The sequence below is a fragment of the Canis lupus genome, chromosome 22 (assembly GCF_011100685.1).
Source record: "Canis lupus familiaris isolate Mischka breed German Shepherd chromosome 22, alternate assembly UU_Cfam_GSD_1.0, whole genome shotgun sequence".
In the NCBI taxonomy this organism is placed as follows: domain Eukaryota; kingdom Metazoa; phylum Chordata; class Mammalia; order Carnivora; family Canidae; genus Canis; species Canis lupus.
In genome coordinates, this window is record NC_049243.1 from 3,369,010 (window position 1) to 3,391,341 (window position 22,332).

Sequence of the window (22,332 nt, forward strand, 5' to 3'; positions counted from 1 at the left end):
CACATTTTCTTTATCCATCCATATATTGATAGATTGTTAGTTTGCTTTCAGTCCTGGCTATTGTAAATAATGCAGCAGTGAACACACGGGTGTAAATATGTTTTTGAGATGATAATTTCATTTTCTTCAGATAGGTACCCAGAAGTGAAATTGCTAGATCATATGGTAGTTCTATTTTAAATTTTTTTAAGTAACTTCCATACTGTTTTCCATGGTGGTTGCACTAGTTAACATTCCTACCATCAGTGCACGAGGGTTCCCTTTTCTCCACATCCTCACCAACACTTACCTCTTGTTTTTTTGATTACAGCCTTTGTAACTGGTATGAGGTGATACCCAATTGTGGTTTTGATTTGCATTTCCCTGATAAGTTAGTGATGTTGAGCACCGTTGCATGTACCTCGTTTATATGTCTTTGGAAAAATGTTCAGTTTCTTTGCCCATTTTTAATCAGACTATTTGTTTTGTACAAATTTTTTTTTGTACGAATTTTTTAAAGTTCCTGGTGTCATCTAAAATAATCTCAAATACTAAAATTGGGGGGAACCTCCATTACATTATATTTTTAAGGATAAACTTTAAAATTTTTATTTTTACCGGGAAATGAATAAACCTCATTTTGGCATGTTGGAAGTTTGAAGACTTGTTTTGTATGAAAGAATAGCATATAATCAGAAAAAAAAGTTTTGATACTAATTTGTTTTCTAAAATAATCATAGGCTATTTTTATTCTTAACATTGATTAGAGTAATACATTGAAGGTGCTAAAATTTTATAGCCTGGCCAATTCACATGTAGAGTCTTTGTTTCATTGGAATGTCATTTTTCAGTATTCTGCTGTCTGCTTTAATCAACTGTTACCTGATAGGTCCTGGAGTTGTTAATTCATAGAGATGGGGAATTTCAAGAACTGATGAAGTTGGCACTTAATCAGGGAAAAATCCATCATGAAATGCAAGTTTTAGAAAAGGAAGTGGAGAAGAGGGACAGTGATATTCAGCAACTACAGAAACAGCTAAAGGAAGCAGAGCAAATACTGGTAAGTTGATAGAAGGAAGATAAAAAAGGATATTGTTTAATCTGTTTCTGAAAAAGAAAGCCATTTTAAAGTTTATTTAGATTTCCACAGGACTGGATTAATAGAACTGGGAACTTGTACTTTTATCCTGTCCTGTTAGAAGTTTTCAGTTATTAGTAGCCTAAATCTTTACTTCAGCTTTAAAAATATTTTGAAATCGGTAGAAATATGTACCAATTTTAAAAATTGATTAAAATTTATATTAACTGGGACAACCTGGGTGGCTCAGTGGTTGAGCTTCTGCCTTCGGCTCAGGTTGTGGTCCCGAGGTCCTGGGATTGAGTCCCACATCCGGCTCCCCGCGGGGAGCCTGCTTCTCCTTCTGCCTGTGTCTCTGCCTCTCTGTCTCTGTATCTCTCAGGAAAAAATCAATGAACTCTTAAAAAAAAAAGTTTATAATAACTTATTTAGTCTTCCATTCTAAACTAGGTGGAATTTGGGCATATGTCAACTACTCTAGTTTTTTTTTCTTTTTTTTTTTCTTGCTCTTGGCTACTATTTCAAAAAAAACAATTTCTTTGCTGTTATTTGCCCAGTTGTTTTACTAAATAACTGACTAATGAAATTGTTATATGGTGGTATCACAGCAGTAGCTGAGTCTGAGTCTCAAATGGAGCAGATATTGCTGGAATCCTTATCCCTAATGAATCTTCCAAATGTGTCACAATGGGCTTTAGTAAAAAGAAACCTCAGTGGTTCAGGATACTTTAACCACTCCTGCTGAAGAAATGACCCCAAGTAACTGCTTTTTAAAAAAATATATAATAAAATTATTTTCCATTAGGAAAGTAATACTTGCCAAAAGATATTCAGAAAATAGAGAAAGTAGAAAGAAGAGGAAAACATTGTCTTTAGTCCCTCTGTTCAGATTACCATTATTCTTAGTTTTGTGCATTTCATTTCAGTGCCAGATGTATTTTTTTTTTTTAATTTTCCTGTAGGCTTATAGTTGATTTTTAAATTGAAGTCTGATTGACACATGGTGTTACAGAGGTTTCAGGTATACAAACTTTTTTTTTTTTCCCAGAAGTTTTCATTTTTTATGTCATAATTAATAGGATACTAACCGGCTTTCTATTACTGTTTATTAAAACTTAAGTGTTTTTCATATATCCTTTGTTTAGTTTTCCAACTTTCTGTTATAAAGAATGCTTTGAGTATCATTGCAAAAAAGTTCTTTTTCTCTTCTGCATTTCAGATTGTATTCTTTAGATTTGATTTCCAAAAATGTAATTATTAAATTAAAGACAGTTAATGCAAGGACCATAAAAAGATGGAATTTTATGACTTAGGTATAGCAACTATCATTTATTGGGCACTTGTGCATCAGGCCTTGTGCTTATTTGCAATTTACATGTATTATCTCAGTCTTCTTAACAGTTACTCTAGGTTAGTATTTTACAGATGAAGAAACCCAAGATTTTAAATTTTTTAAATTAACGACTTTGCCCAGGAAGAGTGAAAAGTAGAGAGATGGAACTTAAACCTAGTTCTCTCTGACTCCATATTCTTAACTACTGTTCTAGTTGAGGATGCATATACTAGCTTAACTTCATTTTACCCTTTAATGGAGCAGGATTGAGGGGGGAACTTGGGGATGTTTTCATTATAGCAATCATTAAGCATGGAGGTAATGGTATTGTATAAGTGAGTAAGACTGTCAATCCAAGAATGTATCTTGAAATTAGAAAAAAAAAATATTTTGGTATTTTCTCTTTGAACAAGAAGAGATAAACGCAAGAATAGGATGTTTTATGAGTCATATGTGATCTGGTTATCTTATGCATATCTGTGATAGAAGGCATAAAGAAATGTTAGTAAACAATCTAATTTATACTTTATTTCTAACAACTAATGAATGAAGACTGATTCATGAATACATATTTCTTTTATTAACCAACTGATATAAATGATTCCCAAGTGGTGTTTCAGAATATTGCAAATAAATTATGGGGATTTCCAAATTTTGCATATTGTTCCTGTGGGATTAATCATTTTGTGAATGAAGGTAAACATTCTGCTTGATAAAGTTAAGAATAAACCATATTTCTTTTTTTAATGTTCAAATTAGGCAACAGCTGTTTACCAAGCAAAAGAAAAACTCAAATCAATAGAAAAGGCAAGAAAAGGTTAGTACTATTGGGAACATGAATGACTTTCTGTGTAAAATCCAAGTTTTGGTTTCAAGAAATGGATGAGAGTATTACTGGTAATCATTTGTTGCTATTGAAATGATTCCAATAAATTTTTATTGTAAAGTGTCTGCTAGGCTCTAGTACTATATGCTATGTATTGTTAGGGAGATATACCTTTTTCAGGTTCTGAGAAGCAATAATATAAGGGAAGTTATGGCTTTGTATCTGAATGTGCAGTAGACAGGTTTATAAAGTTGTTGGGAAAAAGGAAGAGAACTGCAAGCTGGAAGCAAGTGGCATGTGAGTTGGATCTTTTTTTTTTTTTTTTTTTTTTTTTTTTTTATGATAGTCACAGAGAGAGAATGAGAGGCGCAGAGACACAGGCAGAGGGAGAAGCAGGCTCCATGCACCGGGAGCCTGATGTGGGATTCGATCCCGGGTCTCCAGGATCACGCCCTGGGCCAAAGGCAGGCGCCAAACCGCTGCGCCACCCAGGGATCCCTGAGTTGGATCTTAAAAGACAGGATAGAGAGTGAAAGAAAATGTGCAGTGGGCGACTGAAGTGAAACGAGAGTGTCCTGAAGTCAGAAGTAGATGTGGCTTTGGGATGTGTGCACATTTAATGGTGCAACCCCAGCATGCCTCCTTTTTTTTTTTTTTTTTTTTTTAAGATTTTATTTATTTATTCATGAGAAACACACAGAGAGAGAGGCAGAGACACAGGCAGAGGGAGAAGCAGGCTCCAGGCAGGGAGCCTGACTTGGGACTCGATCCTGGGACTCCCCGATCTGCTGAGCCACCCAGGGATCCCCCTGGTTTATAGATTATTTACCTATAATCACCTCAGAGTTATCTAACTTTCCTCCTCTTTTCCTATTTCAGATAACCACTGTTAATGTTTAGTGTGTGTCCATTTTTTAGGTGTTTAATGCAAATACATATATATACATATATTCTAAAACAAAAACCAGGTCATGCTGTATGTATTATTTAGCAGCTTACTTTTTTTTTTTTTTTTTTTAAGATTTTTTTTGAGTGGGGGGAGAGAGCACAAGGAATGGGGAGGGGTAGAAGGAGAAGCAGACCCACTGAGCAGGGAGCCCAGTGTGAGACACCATCACAGGGCCCTGGGATCACGACCTGAACCAAAGGCAAATGTTTAACCAACTGAGCCACCCAGGCATCGAGCAGCTTAGTTTTTAAATCTAATGAGTATATTGTGGACATGTTTCTACTTGGGTCTACTTCTTTCCTTAGGGTCACGTTAAGTCACAATTGAGTGGTGTAGTATGAGCTGCTGCTTTAATAGCTAAGCTGTTAATGCAAGACAAAACACCCTTTCCTGTGTCTTATTTGTGTTCACTGTTGCTTTCAGAACAGTAGGAATGTTTAATGGTAGTTAGAAATCAAGGTCAGTGGGCATTATCATGCTAATGTCCCAAATATGATGCTTTATCAGCTGTATTTTCTAGATGTCTTGTTCTTTAGTTGGGAAATCTTATATGATTTAACAATATACATATTAGTTTTTATTAGGGAAGGTAGGTAACTCGGATTATCCTATTTTCAGGTAATTTAAAATTTAGTAAGTGACTTGTAAGTTACTAGACTAACATGTTACTCTCTCTTCTTGACTCAGGTGCCATCTCCTCTGAAGAAATAATTAAATATGCACATAGAATAAGTGCAAGTAATGCTGTGTGTGCTCCACTGACCTGGGTTCCAGGTAAAAACACTTCTCTTTTTATTAGGTATATATGGTTTTGAAAATTCTTAGGTAACTATACTTAAAAATAGGAAAAAAGATTTAAATATAGGATATATTTATCCTTAGAAACATCCTCCGTATATTTTCATATCTTTAATATCTTACAAGTAATAATTTGGGTTATGGGTTTATCAGTTTGGTTTTCTGCAAAGCTTTTGCTATAGAGACTGTGTTTTTGTCCTTTTTAAAGAAAAATCATAAATTGATGTTTAAAAGTACGAGATGATATGTAATGATTCTAAGCTGTAGATTTATATGTCTGTAATACCCAGGCTGGCCAGAAGCCCACTTCTTAGAACCATTGGGATTTCGTCAAGGGTTCTGGCCTTGGAAACGAGACAGTCCCAGATCTTCAGTGATACAGTGAAGCACTGAGTGCTCACAAACAAACACATGGGACTGGAAAGAGCTGGAATAATTAGAAACAACAAAAAGGGGTAACAAACTACAACATACATTGACAGCACATAAAACATTTATAAGACAGGGACCTGCGGTAGAGCAGTAATCTTCTGGGAGGAGTGGGAGAGTATCTCAGCATCAGAATCTCATGATGGTGGCATTTCACCATACTAAAAACACTAAGATTAACTGCAGTTTTGGAGGTGAGTGATCTGGAGTAAGAAATATTACTAAAAAGTTGGTCCAAATCTGCCAAGTTTTCATTATCCCAAAACTATCATGATTAGAAATGAAAGCTCCTGATAAACCTCCACTGGAAAGTTCTAGGAATTAATCTCTAAATGACAAGATCAAAGAGGTTGATTAGAAAAAGTTTTAATTTAGGTAGTCCTTCAAATAAGCAGTCCTTTCTGTCTTGTAAAAAAAAAAACAAAAAAAACAAAACACCATATATTTATTCTCCTTCAGAGTATGTATCATTTGTTCTTACTAGGAAATGTGGGTAACTTAGAAGACTCAAGATCATTATTATTTTCTTAATTTGTCATCTAGAATTGCTAAAATGACACTTTTTTTTTTTTGTATGGAGAATAGTATATTTCTGTGCAGATTCAGAGAAGAAATGCATGTATTTTTAAATTTAATATATTATGCTCTTAATCACAATTGATAAGATGACCTTCCTGTATGAAAATTGAAAATATATTTCTGAGTTTTTCAAAGAGAACCAAGGAAAATCAATACTTCAGAGAAGGTATTGCTGCTTATTTTGCATAAGATTCAATTAAAAGCAGTCTTTTTTTAGGGGACCCACGGAGACCATACCCAACTGATTTAGAGATGAGAAGTGGATTATTGGGTCAAATGAACAATCCTTCCACGAATGGTGTAAATGGTCATTTACCAGGGGATGCACTTGCAGCAGGCAGATTGCCAGGTAATACTAATCAGAATGGGGTTTTCAAACACACCAAAGTTTTTAAGACATGACTGTCTGGCTGTTGAACAAGTTTGAGAGTCTAGACCCAACTCGTTTTAATAGCTAGGTTTTTTGCCAGTTATCCTGCTCTGTAGATCAAAAACTGTTCTAGTTGGAGTTTATGAAATTAGAACAAATTGATTTCTCTGTCATTTATTGATAGTTTATTTGCCTTGGCATTAGGCCTTTAATTATTAAAATCTAAACAGCTTTTTAAATAAAATTGTGAAATATACTGTACCAACAGAATAAGAAATATAAATGTTCATTTTAAAGAATACAAAGTGAAATCACTCTTGAAAAACTCCCAAGTTAACAAAACGAGTAACAACTTTTTACTTTTGAATAACTAAATAGCACTTCTGTGAGACTTGGGCTGTTTTGAATTTCAGCCTTCCTCAAGTTTTACATGTAGTTTTGCGTTATTACATTTATTTTGTTTCCCACCTTTTATCTTCTGTAGGTGACTTGTTTTGATTTGGTAGAACATTTAAAAAGTTTTTTAAAACTGCTTAAAGGACAAACTGAGAGCTCACTGTGCATTAGTTTCCTTTGATATCTTTGCCTTTTTCTCATTTGGGTTATTCCATATCCTGCCAGTCACAGGCCAGTCAGGAGGCAGAAACCACATAGTAATATGAACAAGGAAAATTTAAAGAAAATTTGGTACTGACTACTAAAGGGTAAAGAGAGCTGTTTTTAAAAAATAGAGCACTAACAGATGCGGGAAGCATCTGTGGCCCACTGGATGGCAGAGAGGCTGGAGGGGGTGTTCCCAGGCTGCAGCCGGCAGGCAGGGATCCATCCACCAGCCTTCAGGTTCCTGGGAGCCCGGCTGGGAAGCCGCCTTGAGGGTGAGGGTGAGACTTCAATGCCCCTGAAACTTGCAAGGGAGTGAACACCGCTTGAGGTGCTTGATGTCCCTGCGCAGCCGGCACCACAGGCCTGAGAAGGAAAACTACATACAGATCCCTAGGCCTGGTCCCCTTGCACAGTCCCTCCAGTGCCCTCTGCTGACGAAGATTAACATGGTGGCTGCTGGCAAAGGAGAAACGTTTTCAGTGCATTCAAAGCTTAGGCAGTTTAAACTTGTAATACTTAGTATAGCACATGTTAGCTATTTAAAATGTGTAGAGAGAATACTATATACGACCTAATACATATCTGTGTATAGTTTACATTGACACGTATAAGACACATTTGATGGGTCATCGTGAACGTCTTACAAAAGAAAAATTAGGTCAGCTGATTATATAAAGTTACCTAGATGGAAGCATGATTTTTAAAAAAATAAAACACAGGTTCTGGTTATTAAACACCATGCTTTTTCTTGATAACTTTGATCTTCATTAATTTTGCCAAATGTATGTTTTGATTCCTGGCCTTAAAAAAATACTGGCTTCAGATTCTGTGCATGAAGGGAAGTGTAGTTAAGTAGTAAATTAATTACTGGTAGAAGTGTTGTTACATATACTTCTTTCTTTTCTCCAGATGTCCTTGCTCCGCAGTACCCATGGCAGTCAAATGACATGTCAATGAATATGTTACCACCAAATCACAGTAATGACTTCTTGTTGGAACCTCCGGGGCATAATAAAGAAAATGAAGATGATGTAGAAGTTATGTCAACAGACTCCTCGAGCAGTAGCAGTGACTCTGATTAAAAACATAAAAGACACAATTCATACAGAATTGAATACCATGGGGAGCACTTGGGTGGCTCGGCTGAGTGTCAGACTCTTGATTTTGGCTCAGGTCGTGATCTCAGGGTTGTGAGGTTGAGCCCCGTATCTGGCTCTGTGCTGGGCATGGAGTCTGCTGAAGATTCTCTGAAGATTCCCCCTGCCTCTCTCCCTCTCTAAAAACCAAACAAAACAGAATTGAATGCTGTGGAATTCTGTTTTCTAAAACTATTGTAAACCTGTAAAAAATAGCTGGGTAATACTGGCTATAGCGGAATGGTGCGTCCCATCAAGAATCACTGGACTTTTCTTTTAAAAGCCAAAAATCATGGTTTCAGTTCTAAACCACTAAATGAATATTTAAAGAATAATCAAAATTTATTGTTGGGAAAAAAATTACTCAGTGCTGTTCTATGCCATTATATTCCAGTTATGTTGGACTTGTACATAGTAGGTCTGGAAATACACGTTGAGGGAAGTGACCGCTGTACATACACTAATCAGCCCCTGGAATTAGTTAGAAAAGCATTTTAAATAAGGGCAGTGGATCACTGAATGTCTATCATATCTCAGAATAACAAAACCCTCATTTTAAAGTGAAGGCTGGTAGCTTCGGTCACAGTAACGGGGGAAATTGTCTCAATTTGTACTATCTGTAATTATTGTAAGTTTTGTAAATAAACTCTCTTGTTTGTACTCTGTATGCTTTTTTCTTTTAATTGAAATATGTCGTCAGTGAAAGTAAATTATTTCTGTAAATCCAGTTGCATTTTATATGCACTAAAGTAGAATTCGGGAGTGTGAATGAACATGATGTACTGCATACAGCTGAACTAGTAGTCACAACTGGTAGGTCTCACAAAGGCCCATACTGACCTTAGAAGAAATATAATGAAGTTGGTTCTTGTGGGTTTTTTTTGTTTTTTTCCATTAGTCTTCCCACTTGTTTTTTGTTGTTGTTTTTTTTTTTTTTTAATAATTTTAAAAAGCTTACATAATGTCTGATCTTAAGAGTGACATTGAAAGGTTTTAGAATGGGAAGCATGCCTCTTGCCTTCACCTTCCGTTTCACTGCAGTTCCCAGAGGGAATCACTTAACCACTTTTAACTTCTAATGGTTAACCTCCATGTTTAAATAATATGCTTATACAGTTACAATTTATTTTAGTGTACTTTTAAATTTTTTTTCAGGTTGCAAAAGTAACAACATCCATAGTGGAGCATTTAGCAAATAGAGTAAATTACATAGGAGAAAATGAAACGTATTCTACCAAGAGATCCTGTCAACATTTTTGGGTAGGTTTTTTGATCTGTTTTAAAGATCCACATGTATACACTTTTTAAAATGAGAATGTGTATTTCCTGAGATGCTATAATAGTTTTTAGTAATCTACATCCTTGCAACTCTTTTTCCTTTTTAGTATTTAAATGAAGACCTGTAGAAAAACATTTGTCTTCCAACTTCAGCAATTACCCTGGAAGTGAAATTACATTTTTAGATTGGAATCTTGAATAATACAAGGAACAAAGTGTGAGTGTCCTGGTTTGGGATTCTAACAAAATACAAATTATCTCAGTTCAATGTCTTTACTTTTAATGTGGATTCATCGGCATGCCACAGTCACGGGTATGTGGCATGGTAAAATATTGGTTGCCTAATTAAAAAATATACGTGCATATATACTATAGCCAAGGGAAAGGAGGTGGAAAGGAGTGAGCTGAAACGAGGCAAAATCAGTGCTTTTCTGAGTGTAGGGTATATGGAAGTTCACTGTACTATTTTCTGCTTCTGGTATGTTTGAAAATTTTTCATGTTAACATTTTGTTTTCTGCATCAAGTGTTAATTCTATTCCAATTTTATTCTGTTTTAAAATGCCAAGGAAAGGGAAAAGCTTGGACTCTTCAGTAAGATGGCTTTGATGCTGAAGCTCCACTTCAGGGATGGCAGACCCACAATAGCAAACGTTGGTTGTTTCGGTTCCAGTTCCTTAAGCCCTGATACTTAGGCCACCTGTTGGGTCAGTCTGTTAGGTGAGCTGTAACAAAAGAACAGACTCAGGTCTTGAGCAGGAATTTTCAGAGTTCTGGATTTTAGAAGTCCCAAGATGAGGGTGTTGGGAGGTTTGGCAAGTCTCGTGGCTTGCCTTCTTGCCGTGTCCTCACATGACGTTTTCTCTGAACACATACCTCCCCCTCCCCAGTCCTAGTGTCTCTGTGGATCCAAATTTTCTAAAGACTGTAGGCAGACCAGATTAGGGTTCACCCTAATGGCCTCAGTTTAGTCATCCCTTTAAAGATCTCTCCAAATGCAGTCACATTCTGAGGTATTGGGGTTTAGGCCTTCCACACTGGAATTTTGGGTTCTGATACCAGTCCCAACGTGTGTGGTGGGAGGGGGTGGTTCCCTGCACCCCCAACAACAAGCAATCTGGACAACAGCAAGAGGCCCTACAATTCAGTTCTGATACTACCTGGCTATAGGATCTGGTTCCTCCCTCCACTTGGCCAAGCTGGTGATGCCAGTCGCATGCCCAGGTTGTCGTTACCTGTATTTCTGACTGACTGGCTATAAATCCGAACTTCCCCGCACTCCTTCCTGAGGTTTGATTAATGTGCTAGAATGGCCCACAGGACTCAGGAAAGCTATTTACGCACTAGATTACTGATCTGTTATAAAAGGATACAAGTCAGCAACATCCAGATGCTCAAGATGAACTGGGCAAGAATAGGGAACAAGCTGAGCTTCCATGCCCTCCCCAGGCATGCCACCCTCCCCAGATGGCCAACCCAGAATTCTCTGATCTCTGCCCTTCAGGGTTTTTATGATTACATTGTTGTCCTTTGGTGATTACTTCAGCCCGTAGGCCCCTCCCCTCTGCAGAGGAGGTGTGCAAGGCCCGATCCTCTAATCACCCTACTCACTTAGGTGGCTCCATTGGCAACCAGCCTTCATTCTGGGCCCTTTCCCAAAGCTGCATTAACGAAAGACACTTTTTTATCACTCTCCATACTGCGGAAATTACAAGGGTTTTGGAAGCTGTAAGCCAGGAACTGTGGACAAAAGCCAAATAGATCTATGAGAAATTCGGATGACCAAAGTCACAATATTGTATGGGGACACAGATCGGCCCATTACATCACCCAGGAGACTGGATAAGCTTTATGAAGTAAATGTTTAATGGTCTGGTAACGTATTTGCTTTTTTAATCTTATATTCAATTTGGCATATGTGAGGTCCTTTCTAAGGTCCCTTGCATAATCAATACATACACTTAAGACCATTTTACTGAATTTGGTTAGTATTTTCAATGAACTATTTTGTTGTATCATCATTTTAACACAAATTTTTTTTCAGCAGTTTGTATGAGACCAAACCTTTGGCCAGCATGTATCTCCCTAATTATAACATTTACCTGGTAAAATGATTTTCTTTGTAACAATTGACTTCAAGGCCATTTAAGTGAATTCTGTTGCCACAAAATGGGTACTTTTATTTCTTAAATAACTATATTGTCTTCTAAATCTTTTGCTGAAACCTCCCTTTTAAATGTCTTAGCTACTTTACTTTCTAAGGAACTTGCTGGTTGCCTGCTGACTGGAGATCTGGGTGAGGCCTTCCACCCAGTTTGAGCATCAGACCCTAAAGCCTTTCGGGGACCCATCTAAGACTATTAGCATTAGTGATCATGCAGAACAGATTTCCACTAGGTTCACCTCCCAGTGACAGGTGCTGGCTGCCGTATCGAAGGCCTCCTAGGCCGACGTGGGGTCAGTGAGAAGCAATATTTGCCATTCACAGTGTCGATCTCGAGCCCCCGTAGCTAAGTCCCCCTCCCCTTTATCCCGTCCTTTGCTTTCCCTTTCCTTCCTTATGTGTTTGAGCATCTTCCAAGTGCTGAGGGTACAGTGAGGAATAAGACAGAGGCTGCAGGGCAGGGGAGGGCCAGATAATACGCACACGACCCAAACACCAAGACAAATCCAAATAGTGGCAAGCACAATAAAACACAGGGACAGTTCAAAACTTCAACATTTATTGCAACAATGACTTCTAAGAAGGTAAAAACAAAACAAAACAAAACAAAACAACTTCCCAAGAGTTGTGGCATGGAGCAGAAGGTCTTCAAAAATCAATAAATACACATATGAGTATTAATTTAAAGACATTAGTATCAAAGACATCATGACTAAAAATGTCATAATCGAACACTTGGGTCTCCTGAGGTACAATCCAAAGTTTGCATCAATTTTTTATTATCTTTTTTAAAGACTTATTTATCAGAGAGAGAGAGAGGGAGAGAGAGAACGAGCAGGGGGGAGGGGCAGAGCGAGAGGGAGAGAATCTCAAGCAGATTCCGTGCTGCGCACAAGCAGCCTGACATGGGGCCCAGTCCCACGACCCTGAGACCATGACCTGAACAGAAACTGAGTCAGATGCTCGACCAACTGTGCCACCCGGGGCACCTCAAAAGTTTGCATAAATTTTTAAACAACCCCCCACCCCCACCCCCAAAAAAGTCATGCTTTTGGATTGCTGCTTTTCCTGTACTGGAAAGTTCACTCCTTGATCCTGACGCAAGTACCTGAGACTCATGTACATGGGACCCTTGTTAAAGTGAGCGTCTCCGACGTGGGAGCAGAAAGCTTTCCCCTTCTTCTAGGTTCTTTGGCTGGTCTAATAGCTAAATCGACATGGAGTCACAGGAAGAGAAATCTAATTTTGTATATACGGGAGCCCATACGAATATGAAAATCAACGAAGTGCCCGGCGCAGGCATCTTTTATACCTTTTAGATGAAGGAACGATGCATTCGTGAAGAACTGACAAAACCAAAGGGGTCTGAGCTTGGGGTGGTTAATCAGTGAAGAAGTAACGATATCTCAGTCTTCTTGTTGCTAAATCCCCTATCTCTGGGGATAACCGTGTCTCTCTTCCTCCTGGTGCATATGGAGGGTGCCTTTCACGTGGGAGATTTATTTCCCGCTTTCAGGAACACAGAGGATGCCTTCTTGCACTGGCTATTTCTTCAGTAACCTTAATTAAAATTAATCAATATGCCAAAATGGCCCATTTAAGGGTGGCGTATTCCCCTTTACCTAATAGCGCTCATTTCTCTGTCACTGAAAACCCGGTTGCCACAGGTTTGGTATGAAAACATCCTCAGGAATCACTGCTTAGTGCTCTAAGAATGGGCTTTTCCAGAATCCCCTCTGCTCAATTTTTTTCTAACCTGCATACCAGAACATTCCGTGCTCTCGTCTCTACTGTGCAACAATAGGGTTTCACTTTGATTAAGTGTCAACAGTAATGTTGATATTTGGTCTGATTTATTACAATGGGATTCCATTCAAAGTGTCCAAGGTTTAAAATTAGTATCCTACAGCTGCCTTTCCCATATTAAGGATGTTAGGTTTGTGCAAAGCACAACGGCCACATTGGTTACACGGCCAAGTGCCTGGAACGCAGTGTTTCTCCAAGTGTGGCTACATTCAAGCGTTTCAGAGTCACGGAGAGGCTGTGGGAAGGCGGCCTGGAGAAGTTGCCCGCTGCCTGCTGCCTGGAGACCTGGGTGGGGCCTTCCACTCAAGTTTGAGCATCCGGCCCTACAGCCTTTTGGGACCCGTTTCAGGCACTGCATCACGGTTCAAGGGTCTTAGTACCTCTTCCCTCCAGGAAGCTTGTGGTTGCACTCACAGACCAACACAGACAAAATGACAACAAATAAACCCAAACAGAAAAACAAAGAGGACTAAGGAACATAGATTCCTTATGAAGGTTCATGGGACAGACGATTAAAAAAGAAAAGGGAGGGACACTCGGGGTGGGGGGCGCTCAGCAGCTGAGCATCTGCCTTCGGCCCAGGGCGTGATCCCGGGGTTCCGGGATCGAGTCCTGCATCGGGCTCCCTGCAGGGAACCTGCTTCTCCCTCTGCCTCGGTCTCTGCCTCTTTGTGTCTCTCATAAATAAAAAAAATAAAATAAAATAAAAATTTTTAAAAGATTTTATTTATTTATTCATGAGAGACACAGAGTGAGAGAGGGAGGCAGAGACACAGGCAGAGGGAGGAGCAGGCTCCATGCAGGGAGCCTGACGTGGGACTCGATCCCGGGTCTCCAGGATCACGTCCTACGGCAGGTGCGTTTTAAACCATGGAGCTATCCAGGGATCCCCTGAAATTTTTGTTTTAAATAAAACAGGAAAATCAACATACGTGACAAATGCTGCAGCAGGCATGCATGTCAGCATCTGAACGAGGATCTCTATTTGAAGGGACACAGGGAGGCTGTTCTATTGCCGTCCCCTCTATGCAGCGGGTAACGGCAAACTGCACAGTAAATATCACAGAAGAGTACAGGATGCAGAATTGCCACAATATCACCATTTATCACACTTTCTGAGTCTCAGTCTCACATGACCTAACTGACCTAATGCCAGAAAATGTTTCACAAGTCCTGGCTGAGAGGGTGGTGGGTATATGAAGAGACAGCAAATAAATTGACAATCATATGGAAACTTTTAGATAGAATGCAGTTGTTCTGAAATGTGGGTTATTTTTCATTCTCTAACAGGACCTCATTTTGTCTTTTCAAAATAAATCACGTTATCTTCTTGCCTAGAGATGATGATGGCCTTTGTACCCCACCAGATGATCCAAGTCCTCTTTAAATGGATTGTAGCCTTGTTCCTTTAAACATCGCAGTACCCAGAAAAGCTGGTCCAGGGTAGGAAATTCTTCCCAGGGAACCCACTCCCAACCTAGAAAAGAAGATACCAAATCAATTTATTTAGCTGGAAGGAACAGAGAATATTTATGTTGGCAAGTTAATCTACACTTAGAAAAAAAAATTAAATTTAAAAATGACTTGCTAATAACAGCATGCTACTAATCACAGTGGGGCTATGCATTAGCTCCGCTGTGCCAACATAATTTGCGTTTAGGATGATCTTAACAGAACGGTGATCGTTTAAAACATGCTGCTATGTCATCGTGAAGCCGAGCTTATAAAGGCCCCATATGGTAAAACCCAGACTAAGGACCACTCAATTTTTGCTTGAATATTTGGCTAAACAAAACGCACAGAACTTTATATACTATAGGTTACAACACTACATTAAAATAGACCAGTTACCTCACCTATAGAACAGGTAATCACGAAATTCCTCAGCTATCCTCCACCTTTTTTTTTAGTATGTATGTATGTATGTATGTATGTATGTATTCATTCATTCATTCATTCATTCATGAGAGACACAGAGAGGGGTAGAGACACAGGCAGAGGGAGAAGCAGGCTCCCTGCGGGGAGCCCGATGCAGGACTCGATCCCAGGACCTCAGGGTCACGATCTGAGCCAAAGGCAGACTGTCAACCACTGAGCCCCCCAGGCAATGGAAACTGTGCAGAGAATAAAAAGTATTCTTCTTGGTGTACTTTAGATAGACAGTATGGATGGGACTGAATTACAAAAAAATCCATTGGAAGAGGAAAGATTTACAGATGCCTGCGTGGCTCAGTGGAGGAGCATCTGCCTTTGGCTCCTGGGGTCCTGAGATCGAGTCCTGCATCGGGCTCCCTACATGGAGCCTGCTTCTCCCTCTGCCTGTGTCTCATGAATAAATAAAATCTTTAAAAAAAAGAAAAAAAGAGGAGAAGCTGTTACAAAGCAGGGCAGGGTAGGCTGGGTATGAGGGAACCCCATCCCTCTCATCCCCTCCTTCCTTCAACATATTCTGAGCAACGTACTCTATGAACAGGAGCGGGGCAAAGGTGAATGAGCCTACGTATCTGCTTTTGTGTATTCACAGTTCAGGAGAGGATGACTTGAAGCTGAACCCTTGAACTGAACCCGAGGTGCCTTCTGAACGTCAGGGGAGAACGCAGGCCTGCAGCGTGGGGCAGGACGGGAAGTCCCTGTGCACCAGGGCTCGGCCATGCACACCCCTGCCAATCCCCGCAGAGGCCAGGTGAGCGGGGCCCTGGGAGACACAGGCTGCTGGCCGGGGACTGGCCAGAGCTGGGGGGACAGTCGGTCCCTTGGGTGCTTTCTCCTCAGCCCTTCTCTACAAATGAACACTTCCTATGTCTGCTTCTTGAGGACGTGAGGTATGCAAAACCAAACCATTTCATCATTTTGTCTCAGGTTTGTTTTTTTGCCTGTATTAGAGATAAAAATTAGGAAATGGTCATTCCTCCTCAAGTTTAGGGTTTTTAAGATAACAGTCGGGGACACCTGGGTGGCTCAGCGGTTGAGCGTCTGCCTTTGGCCCAGGCCGTGATCCTGGAGTCCCGAGATCGAGTCCCACATCGGGCTCCCTGCATGCAGCCTACTTCTCCCTCTGCCTGTGTCTCTGCCTCCCTCTCTCTGTCTCTCATTGATGGATAAATAAAATCTTAAAAAAAAAAAAGATAACAATAATTGGTGCATATTACCTGAATAAAAGAAACCTCAGACTGATTTTTAAAAAATTGTTATATGAATTATATTTTGCTTTGTAAAGGGAAAAAAGTAAAGTGAGTCCCAAGAAAGGTATTAAAGTGGAAACCTGCATATTTACACCTCAATTTAATATTAAAAAGACAAGTAATCAACTGCTCCTCCCTGCAGCTTCAGGATGTCAAGACTCTTTTTTGTTTCCACTGTTACGGTCCTCAATTCACCCAGGACAGTTAGGGGTGGGAGAGAGTGCCGAACTCGTAGTGGGCTCCCCCAGCGAACCTGGTGCGTTTCTCACCTACCTCTCCTGCTTTCCCGTTTTGGAGCATGAATGATTTCAGCTGTACTCTAGGCCAATTGAGTCCCTTTGGATACTTTTTGGGTGTTTGTGTATGTGTTACTGTGATATAAGAAATACGTATCTGGCCTTCCTCCCTGTTCCCTGGCACAGAGCTCCTGAGACCTTTGTAATTTTCCGAGTGACAGAGGTGAGAGCAGCATCACTTGTCATCCAAAAGGAGCCCCCTTCAGGGGCTGACCTGAGTTTATGCTAATAAGCTGATGGGTCCTTGGGGCTCCCTACATAGCTTCAGCCTGGGGGCTGGTGACCAGAAGGACTTTGCACCACCCACATCCCACCGGAAGGGAAGGGAGAAGAGCTGGAGATTGAGTTAATCGCCAGCAGACAATGATTTAATAAATCACAGCAATAATAGTATGTAATGATCCCATTCCATAGGCACCTCCGTGAAAACCCTACAAGAGCCTCCCGGTTGGTGACTGCATCAAGGTGCCAGGAGGGCGTCCTGCTCGTCCAGAGTGTGGAAGCTCTGCGTCCCTCTCCCCACCAACCTGGCCCAGTGCCCCTCTTCCATTTGGCTCTCCTTGAGTTGTTTCCTTTATAATAACCTGGTAACATCAGCAAGTGCTTTCCTCAGTTGGGCAGGCCCGTTCTAGCAAATAAGGAACCTAAAGAGGAGGTTGTGGGCAGTCAGGAGTACAGGAGGCTGGGACTTGCGACTGGTGTTTGGAGTGGGGGCAGTCCTGTGGGGCGGAGCTCCTTAAGTTTTGGGATCCGACACGGACTCCAGACAGTGTAATCCTAAGACCCTAACGGATGTCTGGAGAACTGTGTGGTGTGAGGAGAAAAGCTGCACATCTGGCGTGAGAGTGCAGTGAGTAAAAACAGCTCAGACTCTGCAGCTCACTGTAGAGGGATTCGAGGAGCTGCTTTATGAAAAATCGTCTCGGAGTCAACAGGCCTTTGGGTGGAACATGCCTTTCTGTTCATGCAAGCAGTTCGGTCTGCAAAACACTTCAGCGGTGATTCATTCATTCCAGAGACATCACTGCCTCCAGGCCTAGGCATCTCCGCCCGCCCTCCCCCCCCCCCAGCCCTCCCTGACCACCCTACCTGATGCGGTACCCAAGTGTCCCTGTTTTTCTTCTTATTCCTCACCGTTGGATTTTAAAACACCTGTTAATTCCTTGCCTTCCCCAACCCACCCCTAAAACGTAAAGTCTGAGAGGGCAGGGGCTTTGCTCTACCCACCAGGATTCCTTTAGTGCCTAGAACAGTGTCTGGCACACGGTACTTGGTGAGTAACATTAGAGAATAAATGAAATGTTCCTAGGGGGAGGTCCAGTACATAAGACACACCTGGGTAAGGTTTCCGATGGCAAATAGTATGTTTGAGAAGTTTGAGATTTTATTCTTTCTCGTGGAGCTTTACGAAATTTCAAGTGAGGTGAGACATGCAAAGCCCCCAGAACAATGCTTAGCATTCGGCAAATGTCAATTGTTGTTAAAGCTTTCGGAGCACTGGACTCAACACAGAGGATTAGCGGTTTTGTCAGGTTCATCACTTGCTTTTCGGGAAATTAATTAATTAATTAATTATATTTGGGAAATCAATTAATTAATTTATAGATTTTACTTATTTATTCATGAGAGACACAGAGACACAGGTAGAGGGAAAAGCAGGCTCCATGCAGGGAGCCTGATGTGGGACTCGATCCTGAGTCCCTGGGATCACGCCCTGGGACGAAGGCAGGTGCTAAATCACTGAGCACCCGGGCATCCCTATTCGGGAAATTTATACCTTTCTTGCACAGGTGAGAACACTGAGGGTGGCCCCTTAAATGTTTCGCTGAGAATCAGTTTGAAACAAAATTAAACACTAACAATAAAACTAAGATTTCCTGAGCACTTGTGGTGTCCACTTGGTTCTTTATACGTGTTAACTCATTCCATCCCTATAACCACCCACCTGAGGTGGTTACTTGTATCACAGAGGAGAAAAGAGGCCCAGAGACCTTATATAACTTGCCCGAGGTGACACATCTCTAGTGGGGAAAACCAGGATGTGAGTCAGGAGGTATGTCTGCGGAGCCAGTTCTCTTTCCTGCTGTGTCCTTATGTCCCCGAGGGGGGGGTGGGGAGGAGGGTATATTTATATTTCCATATGAAGAGACTCTAATTCTCTTTCTGTGATATGCTGCTCTAAGAAGGTGCATGATTATAGAATTATCTTACTTTCATTTTTTTCAGGCTCTGTGTTCTTTGGCTCTGGGTCGTGAGTCAGATCCACCTCTCCTTTCATTAGTATGGTCACATAATGGTAATTTTCTTTCTTGAAGAAGGAATTCACAACTGAGGCAAAGCGAACATTTTTCAGGTGAAGAGCTGCTTCTTCCCAAGTCTCCCTTTGAGCACATTCTTCCCACGTTTCCCTGGAACACAGAAGCACGCCACTGTATTCAATTCCGTTTACCTACTTTACTATTTTTTTTTGCTATGAAATTCTTGGCTAGGAATTTCTAGTGTAAAGCAAAAAGAACCGGCTCATGCTTTAAAACAATCAACAACCCAGCTTTTGATACTCTTCTTATCTGGGGTATAAGGTATCTGAAGTTATCGGAAGACCAGAAGGACTTCCTATGGAGTAAAAAAAAAAAAAATTATTAAACATTCAGCCAATTCAGCACCAGGTCACGTGCCTGGAGGCCGTATGTCACCAGGAGACAGTTTAGCATACCAGGTAAAGAGCACAGGCTTTGGAACCAGCTAGACCTAGCTTTGATTTCAAAGTCCATTACTTTCTACCTTGGACAAATAAAAAGAGATAAGCCACCCCCTCACTGGGTTGTACGTGTATCAAGGAGTGAATGATGTCTTTTCCTATAGCTCAGATTTTTTTTTTAAAGATTTATTTATTTATTTATTTATTTATTTATTTATTTATTTATTTATTTATTTATATGAGCAAGGAGAAAGGGCAATCGCAAAGGCATTTCCACTGCAAATTTCCTCTGGGCCCACTGCAAATTTCCTCTGGGCCCAGCAGATACTACAGGAGACCACCAGGGGCGGGGGGGTCTGCCTGTGTCTCTGCCTCTCTCTCTGTGTGACTATCATAAATTAAAAAAAAAAAAAAAAAAAAAAAAGACAATGGAAGAGGACGCCTAGGTGGCTCAGCGGTTGAGCATCTGCCTTCGGCTCGGCACGTGACCCCGGGGGTCCTGGGATCGAGTCCCACCTCGGGCTCCCTGCATGGAGCCTGCTTCTCCCTCTGCCTGTGTCACTGCCTCTCTCTTTCTGTCTCTCATGTATAAATAAATAAAAATCTTAAAAAAAAAAAAAAGTGAAAGCACACATGTGAAGAGCTTAGCATAATATCCAGCACTTAGTAAAAAGCTCACTAAAGTTCAATTCTGGCTCTTATCATTGCATATCTGAGTGAAGATTCCAACACTTCATTGTGTAATTATTACTTTTAGCCATTGCTCCAGTACTTATATATTTTAACTAGTGCTTAGTTTGTGACCTAACACTTACTATCAACAAGGTACAATATAGTGTGTCCGTCTGGGCAATGTGATGCTCAACCTAAAAATTGTATGACTTATTAACTGACGGCTTATATCAATTATCTAAAAATGATAAACATTTTTTTCTTAAGATTTATTTATTCATGAGAGACACAGAGGGAGAGGCAGAGACACAGGCAGAGGGAGAAGCAGGCTTCAGGCAGGGAGCCCGAGGTGGGACTCAATCCCGGGACCCCAGGGTCACAACCTGAGCCTGAGGCAGGTGCTCAACTGCTAAGCCTCCCAAGCCTGCCTAAAAATGATAGGCTTATTGATGCTTTTTAAAATCCTGAAGACCAGAGATTCCTGGGTGGCTCAACGGTTTTGCGCCTGCCTTCAGCCCAGGGCGTGACCCTGGAGGCCCGCGATCAAGTCCTGCATCAGGTCCCCTGCATGGAGCCTGCTTCTCCCTCTGCCTGTGTCTCTGCCTCTCTTTGTGTCTCTCGTGAATACATAAAGAACATCTTTAAATAAAATCCTGAAGACCTTTTAAAAAACTCCATGTGCTGAAGGATCGCAAGAACTCCATGTTTCATAAAAGACAAAGTCTGATTAAACGGAGCTGGGACAAATAAATAAATAATAAAAACAAAAAACGGAGCTGGGACAAGGCTCCACGCCTAACGAGCACTTTGGAACAGATGGATTAGGAGAATATAGTCAGAAGGTACCAAGTTCTCCATATGACCCAGATTCTTCACCAGGGCACGGAAAGAAAGGGAAAGTGTGTGTGTGTGTGTGTGTGTGGGGGGGTGTTACTGTTGGATTTGGAGATTTAAGAAATTCATCAACCGTAAAATACATGTAATTTTTTTTAAAGATTTTATTTATTTCTTCAAGAGACACACACAGAGAGAGGCAGGGACCCAGGCAGAGGGAGAAGCGGGCTCCCTGCGGGAGCGGATGCAGGACTCGATCCCTGGACCTTGCGGTCATGCCCTGGGCCGAAGGCAGGCGCTCCCCGGGCGCCCAATATATGTGATTTGTGCTCTTCTTCGCTCCCGATCGGTACAATAGAAAGGCATTTTCAAGACAATTTGGGGAAACAGTACAGACCGAGCAGCACAGCTTGTTCAAGAGTTATCTCGCTGGGGTGAGGAAACGGCACGTTGTCAAGGTGGGAACGCACGTGTCCGTTTTCTAGAAACCTGCCCCCGGCACGTGCCCGCCCTCGAGGGCTGCGATAATACATATCGGAGTCGCCCAGCAGACGGGTCCGCACGGCAGGGGCGGCGGGCGTCTGTCGGGTGACGGGGCCCCACGGACAGCCGGGCGACCTCGAGGCCGCTGCAAAGCCCCGAGCTGGCTCCGACCAAGGCTTGGCCGCTGCTTCCCCGCGCTCGGCCCCCAGCTCGCGGGCACCGGATGCAGCTGGCACAGGTGCAGAGGCCCAGCCGGCCACCCCGCCCGCTCGAGGTTAGAGACCCACCGCCCCGCCCCCCGCAGCTGAGCACCCCACGGCGCAGGCGCGGCTCTCGGCAGGCACCGGGCCAGGGGGCGGGGCGCAGCAGCCCGAGGGGCGGCGGGCGACCCCGAGGCGACGCAGCGTCAGCACGCACGCACGCACGCACGGCGCGCGCCCGTCCCCCGCACCTGGGGCTCTCCCGGGGTATATCCTGTGGCCGCTCACCCGAACTCCAAGTGGCCCCCCGGAAGTTGAAAACTGCCGGCTCCGAAGGACCCTTTCCTCTTGCCCAGGAGGACACAGCGCGGGTGCCTGCTGCTCGTCACCACCACGCCGACCCCGACCCCAGGCCGCCGCCCCGCAGCCTCCGGGAGGGCGACCATCGCGCGGGCGGGCTGCTGGCCGGAAGTGACGTCGGCCCCGCCCCCCGGGCCGCCACCAATCGCTCCCCGCGTCTGCGCCGGCGCAGAACTCAAAGCCCGAGTTCTGGGGCTTCCCTTGGAGTGCGGCGTCTCTGCTTCACGTGGGCCGGGGGCGGGGCTGGGGAGCCAGTGGCGCACCCAGGCCGGCCGGTCGGG

General features: G+C 42.2%; 2 protein-coding genes and 2 long non-coding RNA genes across 8 annotated transcripts in view; 2 read left to right on the top strand and 2 right to left on the bottom strand.

The window, feature by feature from the left end:
* Positions 1–8,745, top strand: part of MED4 (mediator complex subunit 4) — a 56,199-nt gene extending 47,454 nt beyond the window's left edge. For all 5 annotated transcript variants that reach the window (XM_038569520.1, XM_038569521.1, XM_038569519.1 and 2 more), the window contains 5 exons: positions 869–1,039; positions 3,150–3,207; positions 4,853–4,939; positions 6,189–6,320; positions 7,854–8,745. In XM_038569520.1, the coding sequence (XP_038425448.1) occupies positions 869–1,039; positions 3,150–3,207; positions 4,853–4,939; positions 6,189–6,320; positions 7,854–8,026 (621 nt within the window). In that variant the 3' untranslated portion in view covers positions 8,027–8,745. The remainder of the gene's footprint in view (positions 1–868; positions 1,040–3,149; positions 3,208–4,852; positions 4,940–6,188; positions 6,321–7,853) is intronic.
* On the bottom strand, positions 6,512–13,922 carry LOC119865174. Its single transcript, XR_005376201.1, has 2 exons — positions 10,517–13,922; positions 6,512–10,081 (listed from the first exon to the last, which is right to left on the bottom strand). It is a non-coding gene; the product is annotated as an uncharacterized LOC119865174 (long non-coding RNA).
* Positions 8,993–17,831, top strand: LOC119865175. Its single transcript, XR_005376202.1, has 3 exons — positions 8,993–9,340; positions 9,466–9,575; positions 15,851–17,831. It is a non-coding gene; the product is annotated as an uncharacterized LOC119865175 (long non-coding RNA).
* On the bottom strand, positions 14,412–22,332 carry NUDT15 (nudix hydrolase 15). Its single transcript, XM_038569523.1, has 3 exons — positions 21,980–22,332; positions 19,016–19,212; positions 14,412–14,803 (listed from the first exon to the last, which is right to left on the bottom strand). Exons 1-3 carry the CDS (start codon positions 22,135–22,137, stop codon positions 14,661–14,663), a joined length of 498 nt encoding a protein of 165 aa, XP_038425451.1. The 5' UTR covers positions 22,138–22,332; the 3' UTR covers positions 14,412–14,660.

Bases quoted from the DNA above. Each gene is read 5' to 3' on its own strand.
- NUDT15 (XM_038569523.1), bottom strand. From the start codon at position 22,137: ATGGTCGCCCTCCCGGAGGCTGCGGGGCGGCGGCCTGGGGTCGGGGTC. The intron at 19,213-21,979 runs GTGAGCGGCCAC...TCTGTGTTCCAG, and splicing joins GGGGGCCACTTGGAGTTCGG to GGAAACGTGGGAAGAATGTG. The intron at 14,804-19,015 runs GTAAGATAATTC...CTTCTTTTCTAG, and splicing joins AGAGCCTGAAAAAAATGAAA to GTTGGGAGTGGGTTCCCTGG.